At 46.9% G+C, this 17,392-nt stretch overlaps 2 protein-coding genes across 7 annotated transcripts in view; one reads left to right on the top strand and one right to left on the bottom strand.

The window, feature by feature from the left end:
* On the bottom strand, positions 1–5,878 carry Pced1a (PC-esterase domain containing 1A). Of its 4 annotated transcripts, XM_052183631.1 has the most exons (9): positions 5,594–5,878; positions 4,804–5,057; positions 4,500–4,640; positions 3,893–3,972; positions 3,546–3,784; positions 3,304–3,454; positions 2,969–3,215; positions 672–932; positions 1–367 (listed from the first exon to the last, which is right to left on the bottom strand). In XM_052183631.1, the coding sequence occupies exons 3-9, from the start codon at positions 4,621–4,623 to the stop codon at positions 120–122; spliced, it is 1,350 nt and encodes a 449-aa protein (XP_052039591.1). In that variant the 5' UTR covers positions 4,624–4,640; positions 4,804–5,057; positions 5,594–5,878; the 3' UTR covers positions 1–119. The 4 variants fall into 4 exon arrangements, with proteins under 4 accessions (XP_052039591.1, XP_052039595.1, XP_052039592.1 ...); XM_052183635.1 differs by lacking the exon at positions 4,804–5,057 and having other exon boundaries at positions 4,526–4,640; XM_052183632.1 differs by lacking the exon at positions 4,804–5,057.
* Vps16 (VPS16 core subunit of CORVET and HOPS complexes) overlaps positions 5,428–17,392 on the top strand; it is a 24,880-nt gene continuing 12,915 nt past the window's right edge. For all 3 annotated transcript variants that reach the window (XR_007977951.1, XM_052183619.1, XM_052183620.1), the window contains exon 1: positions 5,428–5,548. Coding sequence is in view for 2 of the 3 variants with exons in the window: in XM_052183619.1 (XP_052039579.1) it covers positions 5,496–5,548 (53 nt within the window). In the remaining variant the exon portion in view is untranslated. The remainder of the gene's footprint in view (positions 5,549–17,392) is intronic.

Genomic DNA, 17,392 nt, shown 5'->3' on the forward strand with positions numbered 1-17,392 from the left:
TGTCCTTCCATGCTTTTATTGATATCAGCCATGGACAAGAACACCCCAGCCCAACAACTAGGTCATCAGGCAGACCCTCCAGGGTTATCGGCATCTCTAGCCCCAACCTAAGATCCTGCCTACCCAGGCCATGTTCCCGAATGGGCATGTCCCCGTCTGTCTTGCTTATATGTGTGGATCAGTCTGTCTGAGTGTCTGAGTCGATGCCTGTGTGGGCCCCTGATCCTTGGCACATGGTAGGGGTTATTCAGAACACAACGTGGCTTGCCCCGGTGGACCACTGGGCCCCGGTGTTGACCATGGGAGACAGGGCCAGAGACTGATCGTGGCAGGGGGCCAGGCACAAAGTTCATTCCAGGGCCACATCCTACAAAAGAACCAGTCATTATGAGAGTAAGTTTCTGACTGGATAATTCTACTCTTCTGGGGTAAGTTTCTCTGGGCTTTCATTTCCTATCTGCAAAATGGGAATTACACTTCCCGTCCCACCAGACCAGAATAATAAATTTACAAATGCTGTTCCAATCCGAGGGACTACTGCCACTAAACCCAAAAGGCTACACCCAATTCCTGAGCTCACATGAACACAGATGCTAGGCTGGAGAATGTGCAAAGGAGGCGGGGAAGGTGGACAGAGACCACAGAGGCACCCACCTAAGTTAGGCACCTACCTGGCATTGAGAAGTCCTCCATTGCATTGTATTTGAACTCATGGGGTGGAAAGGGCTGGCCTTGGAAAAAGGGGGTATCCTGGGGCAGGGGTGGGAACAAGGGAGGTGGTGAGGGCTGAAGTGGGTGAGGAAAAGACACAGGGGGAGGCAAATGGAAAGGAGGGAGCAGGGGCAAGGCCAGCTTCTCCCTGAAGTCTGGGGGCTGCTTATGGCTTCCCCGGAATGAATGATCCATCTCTGGCCAGTCCTCAATCCATGGGTCTAGGAATGGGATGACTGTGTTAAATAAGCCTGGGAAACCAGCTTGCCCCAAACGCTGCCTACCCACACTTCCAGAGCTCTACTCCATCCTCTTGGAGAACAGCAGCCTTCCTCATCCTCTTTCACTTCAAGCCAAGACCAAGCTGTGCTCCTTTTTCCTTGGTACTCCTGTCTGCCTGTGTTCTAACCTCAAGCCCGCTCTAGCCCAGTGTCTGTATCTGTAGCCTTTTCTTCTTCCCAAGTCCTTCCCACAGGTCAATAAATGACTCAAATATAAAGATCCAGACCCCTTTCACCTAGTCCTCATTTGCTTCTAAACCACCACAGGGAGTATCCTACCCCATTTTATCCCTCACCAACTGTGAACTGACTCAAACCCTTCCTGTCTTCAGTGGTTCTCCTACTACATGGAACCGAACAAACCCCTCCTTTCCAACAGTCACATGGCATCAACAGTACACCCTGTCGAGAAAGCACCCATCAATCTGTTCTCTGCCAATCCGAAGTGAGCACTGCTCTGCTGTCCTCCCTCACTCACACTTACACATTGCACCTCTCCCTCTGCTGGTCCTGATGACTCCCAAGTGTCTCCACGTCTGCCCCTCACACATCTGCCCCTCACACATCTGCCCTAATCAAACTTGCTTACTCATCTTCCCGATTCAAATCAAGTTTTGTTTGTTTGTTTGTTTGTTAACAGCCTTAATTTCCTTTGTTCCCCTTGAGACAAGGTCTCACATGTTCCAGGCTGGCCTTAAACTCACTTTGTAGCTAAGGATGTGCTTAAACTGCTGATCCTCCTGCTTTTACTTTCTAAAATCTAAAATTACAAGCATGCACCACAATGCATGGTGGAACATGGTGCTGGAGACTGAACCCATGGCTTCATGCATGCTCTCAACTTCAAGCACGCTACCAACAGAGCCACATCTCCAGCTATATCCATAGTTCTTAGATGGAATCAGAAGCTGTGAAGGACCACAAACTAGCCTTTCAACCTTTAAAACATTGCTTTATTTACTGAGGACCAATTTTCTACTTGAGCAAAACAAAGAAAACGGAACCAGTACATAATCCATCCCAATTCATCTTCCTAATGTTACTGCTCCTCGTTACTACTAAGCCCCAGTGGTCAGCCTCTGCTCCTGGCCTTTCTATGTCCCCCACAAGCTGTATGTCCCCCTATTGCATCTAAGATGACTCATGCCTCCAATTCAACAACCTGTAGTACTCCTGGTGCTAGAGTACAGCACATTTGTGTTGGCACAGGGCTCACGTGACCTGAAGCAAGGAAAAAGGAGTTGTGGAACTAAGCCATGCTACTTCCTCTATGAGCAGGCAGGGACTGAGAGACTAACAAGCAAACCAACAATCTGTAGCAGAGAACATCTCAGCAGGGATGCAATTAGAGTGGTATCCCCAAACCAGCTGAGGGAGTGGGACTCAGGACCTACAGCAGTGATGACTGTGGGGCCAGTGGAGAACTGCACTAGGCTGGATCCAGTGAGCTAGGACACTAAAGTGGAGTTGAGGCCATCTGCTGTTGTCTACTAACCCCACCCCTTGGGACTTGCAAAGACACTATAGGCTACATTGTGTCTCTGCTGAACAACCTGCTAGCTGACTGTACCTTTCACATCTCTCATGAGCCCGCCTCTGCACCGTTGCCTAGACCATCCTTTTTCCTATCTGTCTTCCCACTTCCTATCCCTGGGACTACCTGGAGGCAGTCTCCTTTCTTGTTCACTCATCTAGTGATCAGGTCTTGCGGCCCTGCCTTTTGCAATCAGCACCTGTGCATGTCCATTCAGGTACACAGGACGAATTGCAAAGCTGAAGGGCTGGAAGTTCAACAGTCACGTGTCTCCTGTGATCGAACCATTCCCAGGAAATGAGAAAGGTACATTTAGGAGCCAACTATTCTTCAAGAGGTCCCCTACTTTCTACAATTACTTCAGTTCCATTTGGTTCTTTGTGCCTTGTGCTCTGAAGGTCCTATCTACACCAACACCCAACCACCCTGTGGGAGGGCTTACCTGGGAGCCGGTCATGTTTGGGTAGCTCCACACCCCAGGCATCAGCCACGTGGGTCAGAAGTAAGTGTGAGAGGTGGCGGTGTGCATGTTGGTCCCAGTGAACACCATCTCGATGACGGTGATGTACAGCATGCCGGAAATGGAAGTGGAGATCTAGGACGTCAAAACAGTGGTTCCCGGCTAGTGTAGCACTGTAGAAGTTCCCCTCAACCACATCCTGTCGCAGAGAGACTGCCAGAGGCTGGAGCTAATTGACAAAATGGAGTCTTTAAGAGGGTCTCCTATCTACCAGCCAGCCACTCTATCCCCTGTCCAGAAGGGTCCCAGTCACTCACCTCTGGAAGGAGGAAACCCCCAGTGACACGTTCCCCCAGAGGCATTGCCAAGTTCCACACCAGCAGACAAGAGTCTGGCAAAACCTGGTCCATTCGTACAAACACTCGTTCCAAGTTCTCCCTGTAGCTCTCCATTGAGCAGCGGCCATATCTGCGGGGTTAACAGTCAGGGTGGGCAAGGGCACAAGATGCTGCTATACCTCCACCTCCAACCAGATATCTCCCTCTCCCCACGTCTGAACCTGGAGAGATCCCAGAGGCAGGAGTTGATGATCACTAGGTCAGGGGCAGGTCCATATGACAGCTCCTCCAGGACGTCCTCGAGGTACTCGGAGTAAACACGGGTGAGGAAGTAGAAACGCACAAGGTGGTGGCCAGAACCAGAGCAGAACTGGCGGACCTCTCGGTACTGGGTCCCGTTGTGCAGCTCGTCCAGCTGGCCCCCAGCCACCAGCTGATCCTGTTCAAAGCTCAGCTCCCCCTGCCCACCCACCCCACCCGACAGTCAGATCCATGCCAGGTAGGTGGTCCTTTTCAGGCCAGGGTCTGCGCCCACCCAACACTGGCATGGCTGCCAAGCTTCTCTCACCTTGGCTTTTAACTGGGAAGCTGTGAGCAGTGTGTCTTTCTGGAGCAGAAGCACCAGGTCCTTATACACAGCTCTTTGGACTGCAGGGAGACAGGGATCCCAAGGTTAGGGTGGGCCTCTCCCTCCCTCCCAGAGCTTCCCAAATGAAGGCCTTTGTTTTCCAGGGCTTGGCTCTCTGACAGCAACGCTACTGAGGAGTTGATTTAGAGAAGAAAAGACGAGGTTTTAAAGCCCTGGCACTGCTCTTTCCAGCAATTTCCCTCTCCTCTAGCTCATGGACAGTGACCGAAGACCAACTAGCAAAATTAAGTTGGTCTATGGTCCTGTCACTAGGGAAGCACACAAACTAGCCCACAGTTCCTTTTAAGAAAATCATGGAGGGCAGCAACAGATAAAGATGCCACACGCATGAGCTGAAATATATGCACAAATGATATGCCAGGGCACCCGGGGAAGGTACATAGGGAATTCAAAAAAGAAAAATACAGTCTACTGTTCTAAAACAGAGTAAGAGATGGAGAAGTTTGAAATGGGGATGCGGCGTGCAGACAAAGAAAAGGCTGCAGATACAGGGCGGTGAAATGCCATCCTAGAGTGGTCCACTCACTGGAGTCCCCCAAAATGACCACGAACTTGTTGTGTAGCAGCTGCTGGACTTCTGAGGCATGGAAGTGGCCCATGGTGCTTCCCAGCAGGCGGTGTGGCATCTCGTTTTCCAAACAGAAGACCATGCTGCCACTGACACCAGCTGCAGGGAGAGGCCAATAAGTTGATAGAGGGCAGGGAACCAAGGTAGGTTGGTCTGTTGCAAGATGACCCCTGGGCGCTGGCCCCTCCCTGGCTGCTCTGAGTAATAGGAAGGAGAGTGGGGCGGCAAGGCGAACCCCAAGACGGCACCAGCCTTTACGCACTCGGAGGAGAGGAGGAGGGTCACTTGGGCCGTGGTCCTGTAGTATGGGCTTCGCGCGCGCAGAGACGCCCTTGCTCCCTGCCACGTGTCAACGGCGGCCCCGCGCGTGCGCACTCGTCCGCTCGCGCCAGTTGCCAAGTCTCGGGGCTCCGGAGATTCACCGGCCAGTAGGGCAGGCCCGGGCCCCGTGCGACTTCTCCGCAGCGGGCTCCTGATCTAGAGTCATGTTCCCATGCCCCCAGAGAGCGGTGGGTTCTGCAAAGATCCCGCCCCACAGAGCCCGTGTGCCCAGGTTAGCTGTCGGTACGCAGCTCGACGCCCAGCGCTCTCCATGCGTGCGAGGCGGTGGTCCAGCCAACGCCTCCAGCATCTGCGCTTCAGGAGATGCTCATGGCTCCCACTTCCGGTCACTCATGTCCCGCCCTATGCGACCCCCCAACGCGGGAGGAGTCAGAAAGGCAGCGAAGTTGGCCGCTGTGGAGGACAGAAATCAGGACTCGGCCCACTCGGGCGGCCGCAAAGCCCGGGTACGGGCCGAGGGCAGGACGATAGCTCAGCGTAGCTTGCCCATAGTGCTCATGGCCGCTATGGCGGCCTCTTCACGTGACCCCGACGGGCGGAAGCGGAAGTGAGGCCTGAGCTTGAGCTAGGCGGGTTTTTCCTCGGCGACTCTAGTCGCTAGCTGTACTAGACATGGACTGTTACACTGCGAACTGGAATCCACTCGGGGACTCTGCCTTTTACCGGTGAGCCGCCCGCCGCCCCGCCTTCTTGCCCACTTTCCAGCTTACCGTGCTTGTCTGCTGCTGGCTTGAGCCTCCCGGCAGAGCCAGCGGTGCTCGCCCCAGTCACCACGGGTGCTGGCGCCCGCCCCTATGGCGGCTCGCCTGAGCGTCTGCCGCTTTACGCACTCTAGGGGCAGCAATCTGGTCCTTCCTTTGCGCCAACGGAGGCAAGCTCAGAAGCCACCCCGAAACCGAGGTCTGTTGGCCTCCGGAAGGATGCTCAGATCACGTTGAGGGAGGCCGCCCCGCGGCCACAGCGAGTGCCACTCTCCTTCCGGAAACTGCTGCTGAAGTCAGACCACAGGGGCTCTCACAGGAGGGCGGGATCGCCACAGCGGGCGGGGTGACAGTACTGACCAAAGCTAGGAAAAGGGTGTGAACGGCAGTTCCGTCTTGGGACACCACTAATGAGGGACCCTAGGCAGTGGCAACTCACTGGAGTTGGAGTGCCCTTAGCGGTGGGTCTTTCTCAAGGCCAAACTAGTAACGTGATTACAATGGTTACAGTCTCGTTGGCTTTATTTCTTTTTAAGACATAAAGTACAAACTGCTTGTGCAACGCTCATCAGTCAGCCTCTATTTGTCCCTCTCTGAGCGGTTTCCAATATGACCATCCTCAATACAAGGGTGTTCCAGGTTCACAGAATTGCAGGACCTCATCACACCATGCAATTCCAGGGCTTTGTGTTTGCACAGTCCAATAGCCCCTTCTATGAGCATTGCTGTTTTCCTCTTTATCACCCTGGAGAATGTTGCTCATCTTTCGGGACCTGCTTGGTTTTCCTGCAGTAGAATCCTTTGTGCTTCACACAGGGTCAGGTTGTAGAGTCGTATATGTGGCGCATGAGGGCAGTATCTGTATGTTTCTCGTGCTAAGCTCCTTGAGGGCTAAGAATACTTCTATTTCCCATGCATATTTAGGCCAGTGCTTGTTACCTAATTGTTGGTCAGCGTGTGGTGGCCCACGCCTCTTAATCCCAGCACTCTGTGAGATCCAGACCATCTTGGTCTATAGTTTAGGCTAGACAGGGCTACATGGTAAGACCCTGTCTCAAAACAACAGAAACAAACAAAACCTAATTTATAGCACAATTATAAAGAATGTTTTATTGATGCACCCGAAGATCACCAAGACATTGCGTTGGTGTCTTATTTCGGTAGAAAATTTTGCTTCTGCTGGTAAAACTGTGTACCTTTCTACAGCCAAGTTTATAAATGGAATTTTGTTATTTACAATGCAATTCCTAGACAGAGGATGCCCACTGGTAATTTTTAGAGATCTGCTACATTTGTTTATTCATGATTCCTCTTAGACACATGTATCATATGAAGTAACTGAAAATACTAATGAGCAGAGTGTGGTGTCACGCCCATGATCCCAGCACTTGGCATGTGGTGGCAGGAAGACTAGAGTTGCCAATTCAGCCTTGGATATATATATATATATAGAGAGAGAGAGAGAGAGAGGGGGGGGGCAGCATTGCCAAGATGAGAGACGCTGTCCCCAATATGTATTTTAAAAGCTAAAAAATAATAAATATAAAATGTTAACTATTTTAAAAATACCTGTTGCCTACCCAGAGTTTTACAGAGCATAAGAAGATGACCTCATTACAACAGAGCTCCTCCTATTTACTCTATGAAGTTTTAGTTTCATGCATTCATAACTAATGTTTCAGAAGATGTTAGCAAGTCATAGAAGTGTTGGACTCCTAGAGATGATTAGAAATGTCAGGCCTTACTGGGACTGATAATGTATACACACACACCACACATGCCACTATACATGTGTGAAAGTCAGAGGGTAACTTGTAGGAGTCAGTTCTCTCCTTCCCACCATTACTGAACTCAGATCATCAGGCAGCAGGTACCATTATAAAACTGAGTCACCTCCCATATATATATATATATCTGGTATATTTGGTTTTTTGAGACAGGGTTTCTCAGTGTAACCAGCTCTGGTTGTCCTGGACTAGAAGACCAGGCTGGCCTGGAACTCACAGAGATCCGCCTGTCTCTGCCTCCAGTATGTTGGGATTCAAGGGTGGGTGCCACCATGCCCGGCTCCAGATTTTTTTTTTAAAACAGGAAAATGTAAGGGCATTTTGTAGTTTATTCCCAGTATGAAAATGTTTTAACAATAGGTACTTGGTTTAGTTCATGTGTTCATCTTGGACTTAATCTGATTCTAGTAAGTGGATGAATGTGCTGGAGACGTTTCACTTGAGTCCCATCTGTGGGGCTGGAATTAGTGTTGTCAGGAACTTGCTAGGTTTAGAAAAGTAAGGAGAAGTGGTAACCATCTCTTACCAGGTTCTAGAGATGTAGCCATTTTATTCCTAAACTGCACCTTGAGCTGATTCTTTCTTTAATTTGACCAACCTGTGCCAGACTCGGTGTGTGTTGAGTAAGTTAGCCGTAGGCTCCTTTTGACATTCATAGGGCTTACGGCCAGTTCTTGAGCAGAGGATAGACTCAACCTTTGATCATAGTTACAATGGGAATTCTGAACTTGGGCTGTGAGGAAGCAAGTAATCAAGGATGGTTTGGTTTCTTAGCTTAAAATCGTGAAAAGGGAAAAGTGACCTTGGCGCAGCAGAGGGTGGACTTGTTTTGGGGGTGCATTGGGGCAGTATACAGTCGTGTTTTGTGGTGTGTGTGTGCATGGTTCTTGCAAAAGGGGGAGGATTGGTGTCCCTCCTTAGGAGCCATTTACTCTGTTTTTAAGACAAGGTCTCTCACTGGATCCAGGACTTGCTCATGAGGCTGGGCAGTCCCAACAGATCCACCTCTCTCTACCTTCCTAGCACTGGACTCACAAGCATGGGCCGCCATGCCAGGCTTTTCATGTGAGTGCTGGGGGTCAAATCAAGGCCTCTCACTTTTGCCACAAGAGAGTTAGTGAATGAGTTAGTTGTCTCCCAGTCCTGCGAACTTGCAAGGTCACAGAAGTGACATTTGTAAAAGAGGAAGAGTGATGATGTGGGTCTGTACTCTGAATTTATTCTCATGGGTTTTTTTCTTTTTCTTTTCTCCCCCCTTTGTTATTTTTAAAAGGGAAGGAGTTTATTTTAGTATTATAGTTTAGAATAAATATGAGTATTTAGTAAGAACATCATTAAATATACAAAACAAAATGTATCATCTTAATTTTTGCCTTGTTTTTTTTTAGAGAAAATAACACTACTGAAATATTTACAAAAATTTTTATGAGTATGAGAGTTTTGTCTACCTATGTGCCTCATTAGTGCATTGCCCACCGGGCTCAGAAAAGATCCTAGGTCCCTTGGAATTGATTTTACAGACATTTGTAAGGCAACATGGGCAAATCTAGGGATTTGAACCTGGATACTCTGGGAAAATAGCCGGTGCTCTTAACTGCTGAGCTGCCTTCCCAGTCAGTCCTCCTAGGTTTTGTTTTTTGATGCAGGATCTCACGTAGCCCAGGATGACCTTCTCTGGCCTTCCTGCCTCTACCTGTCAGTGCTAGGGATATAATCATGCCTAGTTTATCCAGTACTGGGGGTTGAACCCAGGGCTTCATGCATGCTAGACCAGCATTCTGTCACCTGAGCTGCCTTTCCAGCCTTTCCTCTGAACTATTTTTTGCATTACTGTTCAGTACTGTTGAGTATATTTATTGTGGTGTACAGCCAATGTAAATTTTTTTCATCAAAAAATTCTATACCTATTAAATAACAATTACTTGTTAAGTTTTCCTCTTTCCCTGAATTTGACTATGCTTGGTAATTCATGTGAATGAAGTCTATTGCTTGTCTTTTTGTGACTGTAATATTTAACTTAATATACTATCTCCAAGGTTGATGTTATAATTTCTTTATTTTTTAAGACTGAAAGATTTTGTCGTATTACATACCATATTTTCCTTATCCGCTCTTTCAGTGGCAGGAGATACAGATGGGTAGATCAGATGGCAGCCTCTCAGAAAAGCCTGAGGGTACAGATTTCATGAGAACAGGCTATGCACTCAATGGTAAAGGTTAGCTACAGTTTTCTTCTCTCTACCCAGGTCTCAGAAACAGAAATCTTGTCAGCAGCAATAAGTAGACCCTGGATTCCAGTGCCAGGAAACCGTGGGACATAGCAATGCTGCTGTCACCCTGGCTCTGGAGAATAATGCTACCGTAGTCACAGATGGACAGATCTCTCTTTAAAGGGGCTGGTGGAGTATGTGCTTCGGATGTGGGAAGACTCACAGGAAACGGACCGACAAAACCCCTCTTTCAGACTCTGTTTCTCTTTCAGTTCTTTTGGGTGTGTCCAGGAATAGAGCGGCTGGGTTGTCTGGTAATTCTCTACTGCCATGCTGTTTCCACGGCAGCAGCTGTGCCATTTTACAAACAAGCTGTAGCACAAGAATCCTTGAGTAGTGTTTAGTTTTGAGTTAGTTAGAAGCAAGGGATTTTGAAAATGATAGTGGGCCCTCTTTAGGGACTACAGATTGTTGGATTGTTCCCTAATGCTAGATGTAATATACCACTCAGGACTTCCTTGGCCTGATGCACACAGGACTCTTACCTTCTCACACTGTGGTAGACAGTGCTTCCCCAGACGTTAACCTGCATAGTTACAGTATCCCTCCATCCCTCCCTTCCTCCCTCCCTACCTCTTTTCCTCCCTCCTTTCCTCCCTCCCTCCCTCCCTCCATCCATCCCTCCATCCCTTCTTCCCTCCCTCTCTTCCTCCCTCCCTTCCTCCCTTCCTCCCTCTCTTCCTCCCTCTGTCCTTTCCTTCTTTCTTTCGTTTTCCAGTCAGTCTTGTACTTTATTGTGACTGTCATCTCAGGCCTTGACTGCATCCTTGCACAGTGGGTACAGCCACTCCTTGCACTGCTTCTTCTTCCTTTAGCTTCTCTTCGCGCTCGGTGAGCCATCAGTGCATGGCTCTAGTCTTCTTGCATTGCAGGTCCAGGGGCTTGTACTTCTTGCCCTTGTAGAATTTCCAGAGGTTTTCTTTTTGAGTTTGGCTAATGGCAATGAGGACCAGGGCGATGGATTTGCGTACGACTCTATCTTGGAGAGCTTGGACACAGCGCTGCCTGTCACTTTGGCGATGCAAAACTGCTCCTCCTTCTTCTTGCCACACAGGTCCCGAGCCTTAATCTTGGCCGCGTTTCTGCGTTGTTCATGGCTGAGGCCACCTGGTTCACGAGTGCTACAGAATTTCTTTATTGATTACTGCAGGGGCTGGAATGGAGGCTACAAGAAGTACTTACCAGGTTTTATGGCTTCCCAGATTAGAATCTAGGATTCATTTATTGCTGCTCCTCGGGAGATTTCCATTTCTGGGGTGAGAGAATGGAAGAGAAGGCTATAACTCGTGGAAGCTGTACCCATAGGCTCTCCTGAGCGGCCAACCTCCATGCTGCCAGTCTGTGCTCAGGCCGCCCAAGAAGCATAGCATCTATTGTCCCTATTATCTACCTCGAAGGTTTTGTTGCTTTTGTCTCCCCTACCTTCCTCCTGCATTCCTTTATGCATAGTGCTTCCTCCTCTCTCCTGGTTTTTGTTGCTGCTGAACCCCTGGACCACATTCCTTAGAGATTGTTTGGAAGTTTGGTCCAGTGGCCTCCTGTGCATCCCAGCCCTTGCTGCATTGTGGGCAACTTAAGTGAGTACTTAGCTTCACAGTCCTAGCAATTTGTACTCAAGTGATTATAGCCTCTTAGGCTCTCTCTGCCTGTCCTACCCCACTCCTTGCATGTCCAGAACTGCTCGACCTCTCCAGTATTGCATTCAAACAATTCTGAAACCCTCTCAGCATGTAGAGCCCCCTCTTCTATAGACGTGTTTTCTCCCTGTCTAGTTTGGAGGACAACTGTGGTTATTTACTTTATTTTTGTTCTTCTTTTTTAGTCTTTGTCCTGGGTTACACCTGGCTGATATAGGCCTATCTCTGTACCTGTGCCAAGGCTGTAGCATGCTAATGTGAATGTTATAGTTATACAGTGGGCAAGTTGCAACTATTACAGATCCATGCTCCCAGTTTTGTCTGTACTCCTATGATTTTGTTTTGTGGAGTCATCCTATATTCACCATAAAGGCTCAATGTGTGAAAGATCACACAATGAAGCAATTGTGAATGGTTCAGATACTTCAGAACTACTGAAAACTGAAGCCTTGTTGTACACCTCCCCCCACCCCCATAATTTCACCTTGTACCTTCCAGAAACCTGAAGTTCATTGCATGGAAAGACCTAGATTTTGCCTGACTAAACTTGTTCTCTTGACTCACTAAAGAAATATTCCCTTGTTATAAGCATGTCCCTGTTCCCTGCCTTCTATACCCCATATGCCAGCATCAAAAGTAAAAATGTGAAAGAGAGGAAGAGAAAGGCAAATGTGTCTATATGTACGTATAACAAGTCAGTCATAAGGTCATGGTTGAGATCTACAGCTTTCATGTGCTTGTGCACCTGCATGCTTCCTACAGCTGTAACTTTGCTTGCCCTTGGCCAGGGCATTCTTTGCCCTTGTTTTCTTCCGTATTAGAGTAACTGAGCCCTCATTCCTCTCAGGCTGCGGTGTTTGGTTTGGTCATTGACTGTTATTATTGGGCATGAAAACCTAAAGAGATGCCACGGAGAAGTCCCAGGATTTTAGGTATAGTCCTTCTTGCTGATGTATTTTCCCCTTTAAGTTGAATAACCTCCTTTAACTGGTAAATAAAAAACCCTTGCGGCAGAGCAGCTCAAGGTGGCAAAGTGGCGTTCTTACCTTCCAATTCAGTAACTCAGTGGTTGCAACTCCTGATGGAAGCATTTGCCCCTTGAAGACTCAGCTCTGTAAGCCAACAGACCGTAGTTTCCAGAATGAGAAACTACTACTAATAAGGAGCCACTCTCACTTCCAACCTTTGATCTGGAAACTGCTTTGTAATAGTCTCTGATTCAAAGCATAAGACAGACCCCATTCTTCTAAGGTAGTTAACTTCCAATTTGTGCTGTAATTTTATCATTTGTTAATTAGGTGCAATGGTTTGGATATGAGATATTCACCATAAACTGTGTATGTTTGGGGAGCTTGGTTGCTGGCTAGCTGGGCTTGGGGCAAGCAGTCAGATCATGGGGGCTCTGACCTAACCAGTGGGTATTTACATTGATGGTTCAACGTTGGAATAGAGACAGTAGAACTATGGAAGGCGGGGCCTACTTGCAGGAAGTGAGTATCTGGTGGCACACAGTAGAAAGATATATCTTTTTAAAAAGATTTATATTATGCATGAGTACACCACCATTGCTCTCTTCAGACACACCAGAAGAGGGCACCAGACCCCATTGCAGATGGTTGTGAGTCACCATGTGGTTGCTGGGAATTGAATTTAGGACCTGTGGAAGAGCAGTCGGTATTCTTACCCACTGAGCCGTCTCTCCAGCCCAGAAAGATCCATCTTATGTCTGACCCTTCCCTGTTTCTCTGCTTCCTGGCTTCCCTGAGCAGCCACACCATGTGTTCTCAGCACTATGATGTTCTCCTTTGTCTCATTCCCAGAGTCTGACCTTGCCCTGAAGCCTTGCATACTGTCTTAGCTACTTTTCTATTGCTGTGAAGAGATAACATGACAAAGGCAACTTATAAAATAGTTGGAAGCTTGTTTATGGTTTCAGAGAGTGAGTCTATGACCATCATGGAAGGAAGCATGGCAGCAGGCAGGCAGGCAGGCATGGTGCTGGGGCAGTAGCTGTGAGCGTACATATAATCTACAAATTACAGGCAAAGCAAGCAAGAATAGGCCTGATGTGGGCTTTTGAAGCCAGCGACACATCTCCTCCAACAAAGCCACTCTTCCTAATCCTCCTCAAAACAATTCCACTAACCCTGGACCAAACATTCAAATTCCATACACCTGTAGGAACCACTCTCACTCAGACCACCATGGACTCTATGAGCCAAAGCAAACTTTTCCTCCTTGACACTGTTTTATGTATTATCACAGCTGCGTATGTCTGACACATTCCGTTGCTTCTTATGGGTGTTGGAATATATGGCAAGACCAGTTGGTTCTGTGGCCCAGAGCCGACTTAACACTGTGTTGTGGTATGGGCCCCTTGATGAGATGCAGTGCTTTGCAGAATGCTGCAATGGTGAATAAAGCATCCTATGGGTCAAGAGATTCTGGGTCCTGGCAAATGCAGTATAGGCAAGAAAGGTAAATCTACCGAGAATAGTTATCTGTTCCACTAACAGCAAAGCTCTGCCTCTTCAGAGCCCAGTGTGGTTATCCTGCAGGTTGGACCCTTCAGAATGGTGCCCAGAATAGTGGGGACTTGGTTTAAACACTCAGCCCTTGGACCAGGGAATCCTTTGTCACATCTACTGCAAGTGAGATTCTGAGAAGGTTTTCAGGTTGAGGGGTAGTTGAGGAGAGATGACAGACAAGCTACTTTCACCAGGGAGAGGCTCCAAAATTGTTGGTTCATCTGGACTGGCCCTAACTGCATGCCTTATTTAGGTTTCAGGTCCCATTGTTTCCTGATCAGTACCCAACTTCCACATGAGATATGGCATGCTGATACATTCAACTGTAATTAAAAAACTCAAAGTTAGAATTGTGTTGATTTTTAGCAATAGCAACTGTATAGCCACAGGAGATTATTTTAGACCTGTCAGATAAGCGTTCTGCTTCTCCAGTCATGATTTAGTTAGCCGTGCATGCATGATAGGCACATACAAGAATGGAGGTGTAAGGAGGGGTGAGAGACCTGGAACACAGCATCCATAAGGCAAGTCACACCCAAAGGCTGGATGTAGAGCAAGTAAAGGGAGTTATTAGAAACACTGTATACAGAGTGTATGGTAGGTGTGCAGACAAATGGGTGTCCCGATGTGAGCAGAGATCTTAGAGTACAGTGTCCGCAGAGAGTCCGGAGAAGGTGACCAGGGTAGGCAGTATTTCCCAGGTGTGTGCACGTGATTTGCAGCTGAGTGCCACCACCAGGTATCCTCATACCCCATGACTGGCAGAACCAGAAGGCACTTGTCCTGTGTGCTGGTCTAGTGTTCTAGCTCCCTCTACTGAGGAAACGTCACATTGGGCTTACTGAAAGAAAGGCTTGAGGGCATAATGGTTGTTATTGTACAACTTGTGATTTGGAGACTGAATCGCCATCACTTTATAACTAGCATGCCAGGTATTCATGAAATTAATGTTTTCCAGTATTTTCATTCAGAGAATTTAGTAACAAAATATCAAATATATATGTATTTTAAAATCTTGAAGCCACTGTGCCTTAGTATGGAGGATATAGAAGCAAGAGGATCAACCTGAGTTTTAGGGCAGCCTGGGCTGGTTAGGGAGTTTTAGGCCAGTCTTAGCTGCAGGGTAAGACCCTATCTAGACGCAAAGTCCCCAAACTCCAAAGGTTTTTTTTTTTTGTTTTTTTTTTTTGAGACAGGGTTTCTCTGTATAGCCCTGGCTGTCCTGGAACTCACTCTGTAGACCAGGCTGGCCTCAAACTCAGAAATCCACCTGCCTCTGCCTCCCAGAGTGCTGGGATTACAGGCGTGTACCAATATTGCCCGGCCAAAAGTTTTAATGTTTTAAAGAAAAGATTTATTTTTATGTTCATGGGTATTTTGCCTACATGTGTATCTGTGTACTGTGTATGTGCCTGATGCCTAAGTAGGCCAGAAAAGTGTTGGATCCCCTAGAACTGGAGTTTTAGGCAGATGTGAGCCACCATGTGGGTGCTGGGAACTGAACCCAGGTCCTCTGCAAGACCAGCCAGTGCTCCTAACCACTGAGCCATGTCTCCAACCCCGAGTTCTTAATTTTTAAAACTTGCATAATAGCAAAGTATATAGATAAATGATTCTTCTTTAAGTCTTCCCATCTACCGCCCTCTACAAAGGTAACCACTGTTTTTGACTTCCTGTGGAAAATTCAGCATTTTTCTATATTCTTGTATACAAGTGTGAAAATATACAAATATACTTATGAAAAATACATTCTTATTTTGATTATTAAATAAACGGGCCCAGCTAGGTATGGTAAATACATGCTTGTAACCTCAGTACTGGAAAGCAGAAGCAGGGCAATTACTGCAAGTTCAAGGCCAGCCTAAGTTACATAGCAAGCTTTAGGGAGACCCTGTCTATTATCAAAAGGGGAAGATGATTGCTGGAAAGATGGCTTAGTGGTCAAGAGCACTGGTTGCTCTTCCAGAAGGTGCAACTTTGATTCCCAGCAACCAAATGGTGGTTAACAGCTGTTTGTAGCTCCAGTTCCAGGGAATCCAACACCCTTTTCTGGCTTTCTTAGGCAGACCTGAGGAGACATATGTAATGCATATATATACATGTAGGTAAACACATAAATGTTTTTAAAGTTTTAAAAAATTAATCCATAAATATGGAACTAAATTAATAAAGCAAGCGTATACACTTTATGCTACTTTATAGCTTGTTTACTTAGCCAGATTTCTTAGGTCAATTAGTCAGGACCCACAGATAAGTGACCACAAAATATTCTCCAGAAATGGGCACACTACAGTTTACTTAACTAACTAGCCTTTGTTTTTTGTGGGCATTTAATAAATGTTTTCTAGGTTTGGGCTAAGTCAGAGGGTGTTGGATAAAGTGGTTTTGTTTTCTTCCATAAGAACTAAACAAGGTACCAGCAAGGTGGCTGGGTAAAGTGTTTGCCATCAAGCCTGATGAACTGAGTTCTACTCCCAGAACCCACACAATGGGGAAAGATCCAACTCCTGAGAGTTGTCCTATGACTTGCATGTGGGTATACAACATGCACATGCAACTCATGCTCAGTCAAAAACAGTTTTTAAAGAAAGAACAGCTGGACCAGGCCAGGGGTTAACTCAGTTGTTAGAGTGCTTGTCTAAAATGCATGAAGTCCTGGCCTCAATCTTCAGTACTGCATAAAGCGGGCATGGCAGTGTGGGTCCAGGATATTTTGTACTAACTTGAAACACCATCTTTATTGTATGCTTAGTTCCCAGGTCTTTCTGGACACTGTTCTCTTTCACTGATTTGTTGAGGTTTTTTTTTGGGGGGGGGTGGGGGTGGCAGTTTAGGTTTTTGTTTTTGAGATGGTCTTACTATGTATCCCTGGCCCTATGTAGACCAGACTGGCCATGAAGTCTCAGAGTCCTGTGATTAAAAGTGTACACCACTGTACCTTTTTTTTTTTTTTTTAATTTCTAAAGGGGGGCCTCTATGTGCATGTGTAGTGCAGGTGCCCTCAGTGCAGAAGAGGAAGTAAGGCCACTTGGAGCTAGAACTCCAGATGCTAGTGAGCCACATGGGTATGGGGGTTGGGAATGGAACTCTGGTTCTCTGCATGGGTGGTATGAGGTCTTAACCATGAGCTGTCTCCAGCCCCTTACCTGTCCTCATTTCCATCTCGAAACAGTCGATTCAATTAACTTTAGTTTACATAGCATGTTTTATATCTCATACACACACACACACACACACATTTTTTAATCATTTTAAATACCTCCCATTATTTTCTGTTTCCAAGAATCCCTTTTCCAACCATGAACTTTAGACTCAGTGTATGCATATCCATAAAGAAAACATGGAGAAGTATTTTTGTCAGAATTATTATGTATTTGTGGATTATCTTGCAATATTTATCCATGTCTTATATTCATGAGGACAATTTGGTATGATTTTATTAGATTTTTCATGATTTTTTTTTAAAGATTTGTTTATTTTATAGCTGTCTTCAGATATACCAGAAGAGGGCATTGGATCCCATTACAGATGGTTGTGAGCCACCATGTGTTGCTTGGAATTGAACTCAGGACCTCTGGAAGAGCAG

This window comes from Apodemus sylvaticus, chromosome 5, assembly GCF_947179515.1.
Source record: "Apodemus sylvaticus chromosome 5, mApoSyl1.1, whole genome shotgun sequence".
Lineage (NCBI taxonomy): Eukaryota > Metazoa > Chordata > Mammalia > Rodentia > Muridae > Apodemus > Apodemus sylvaticus.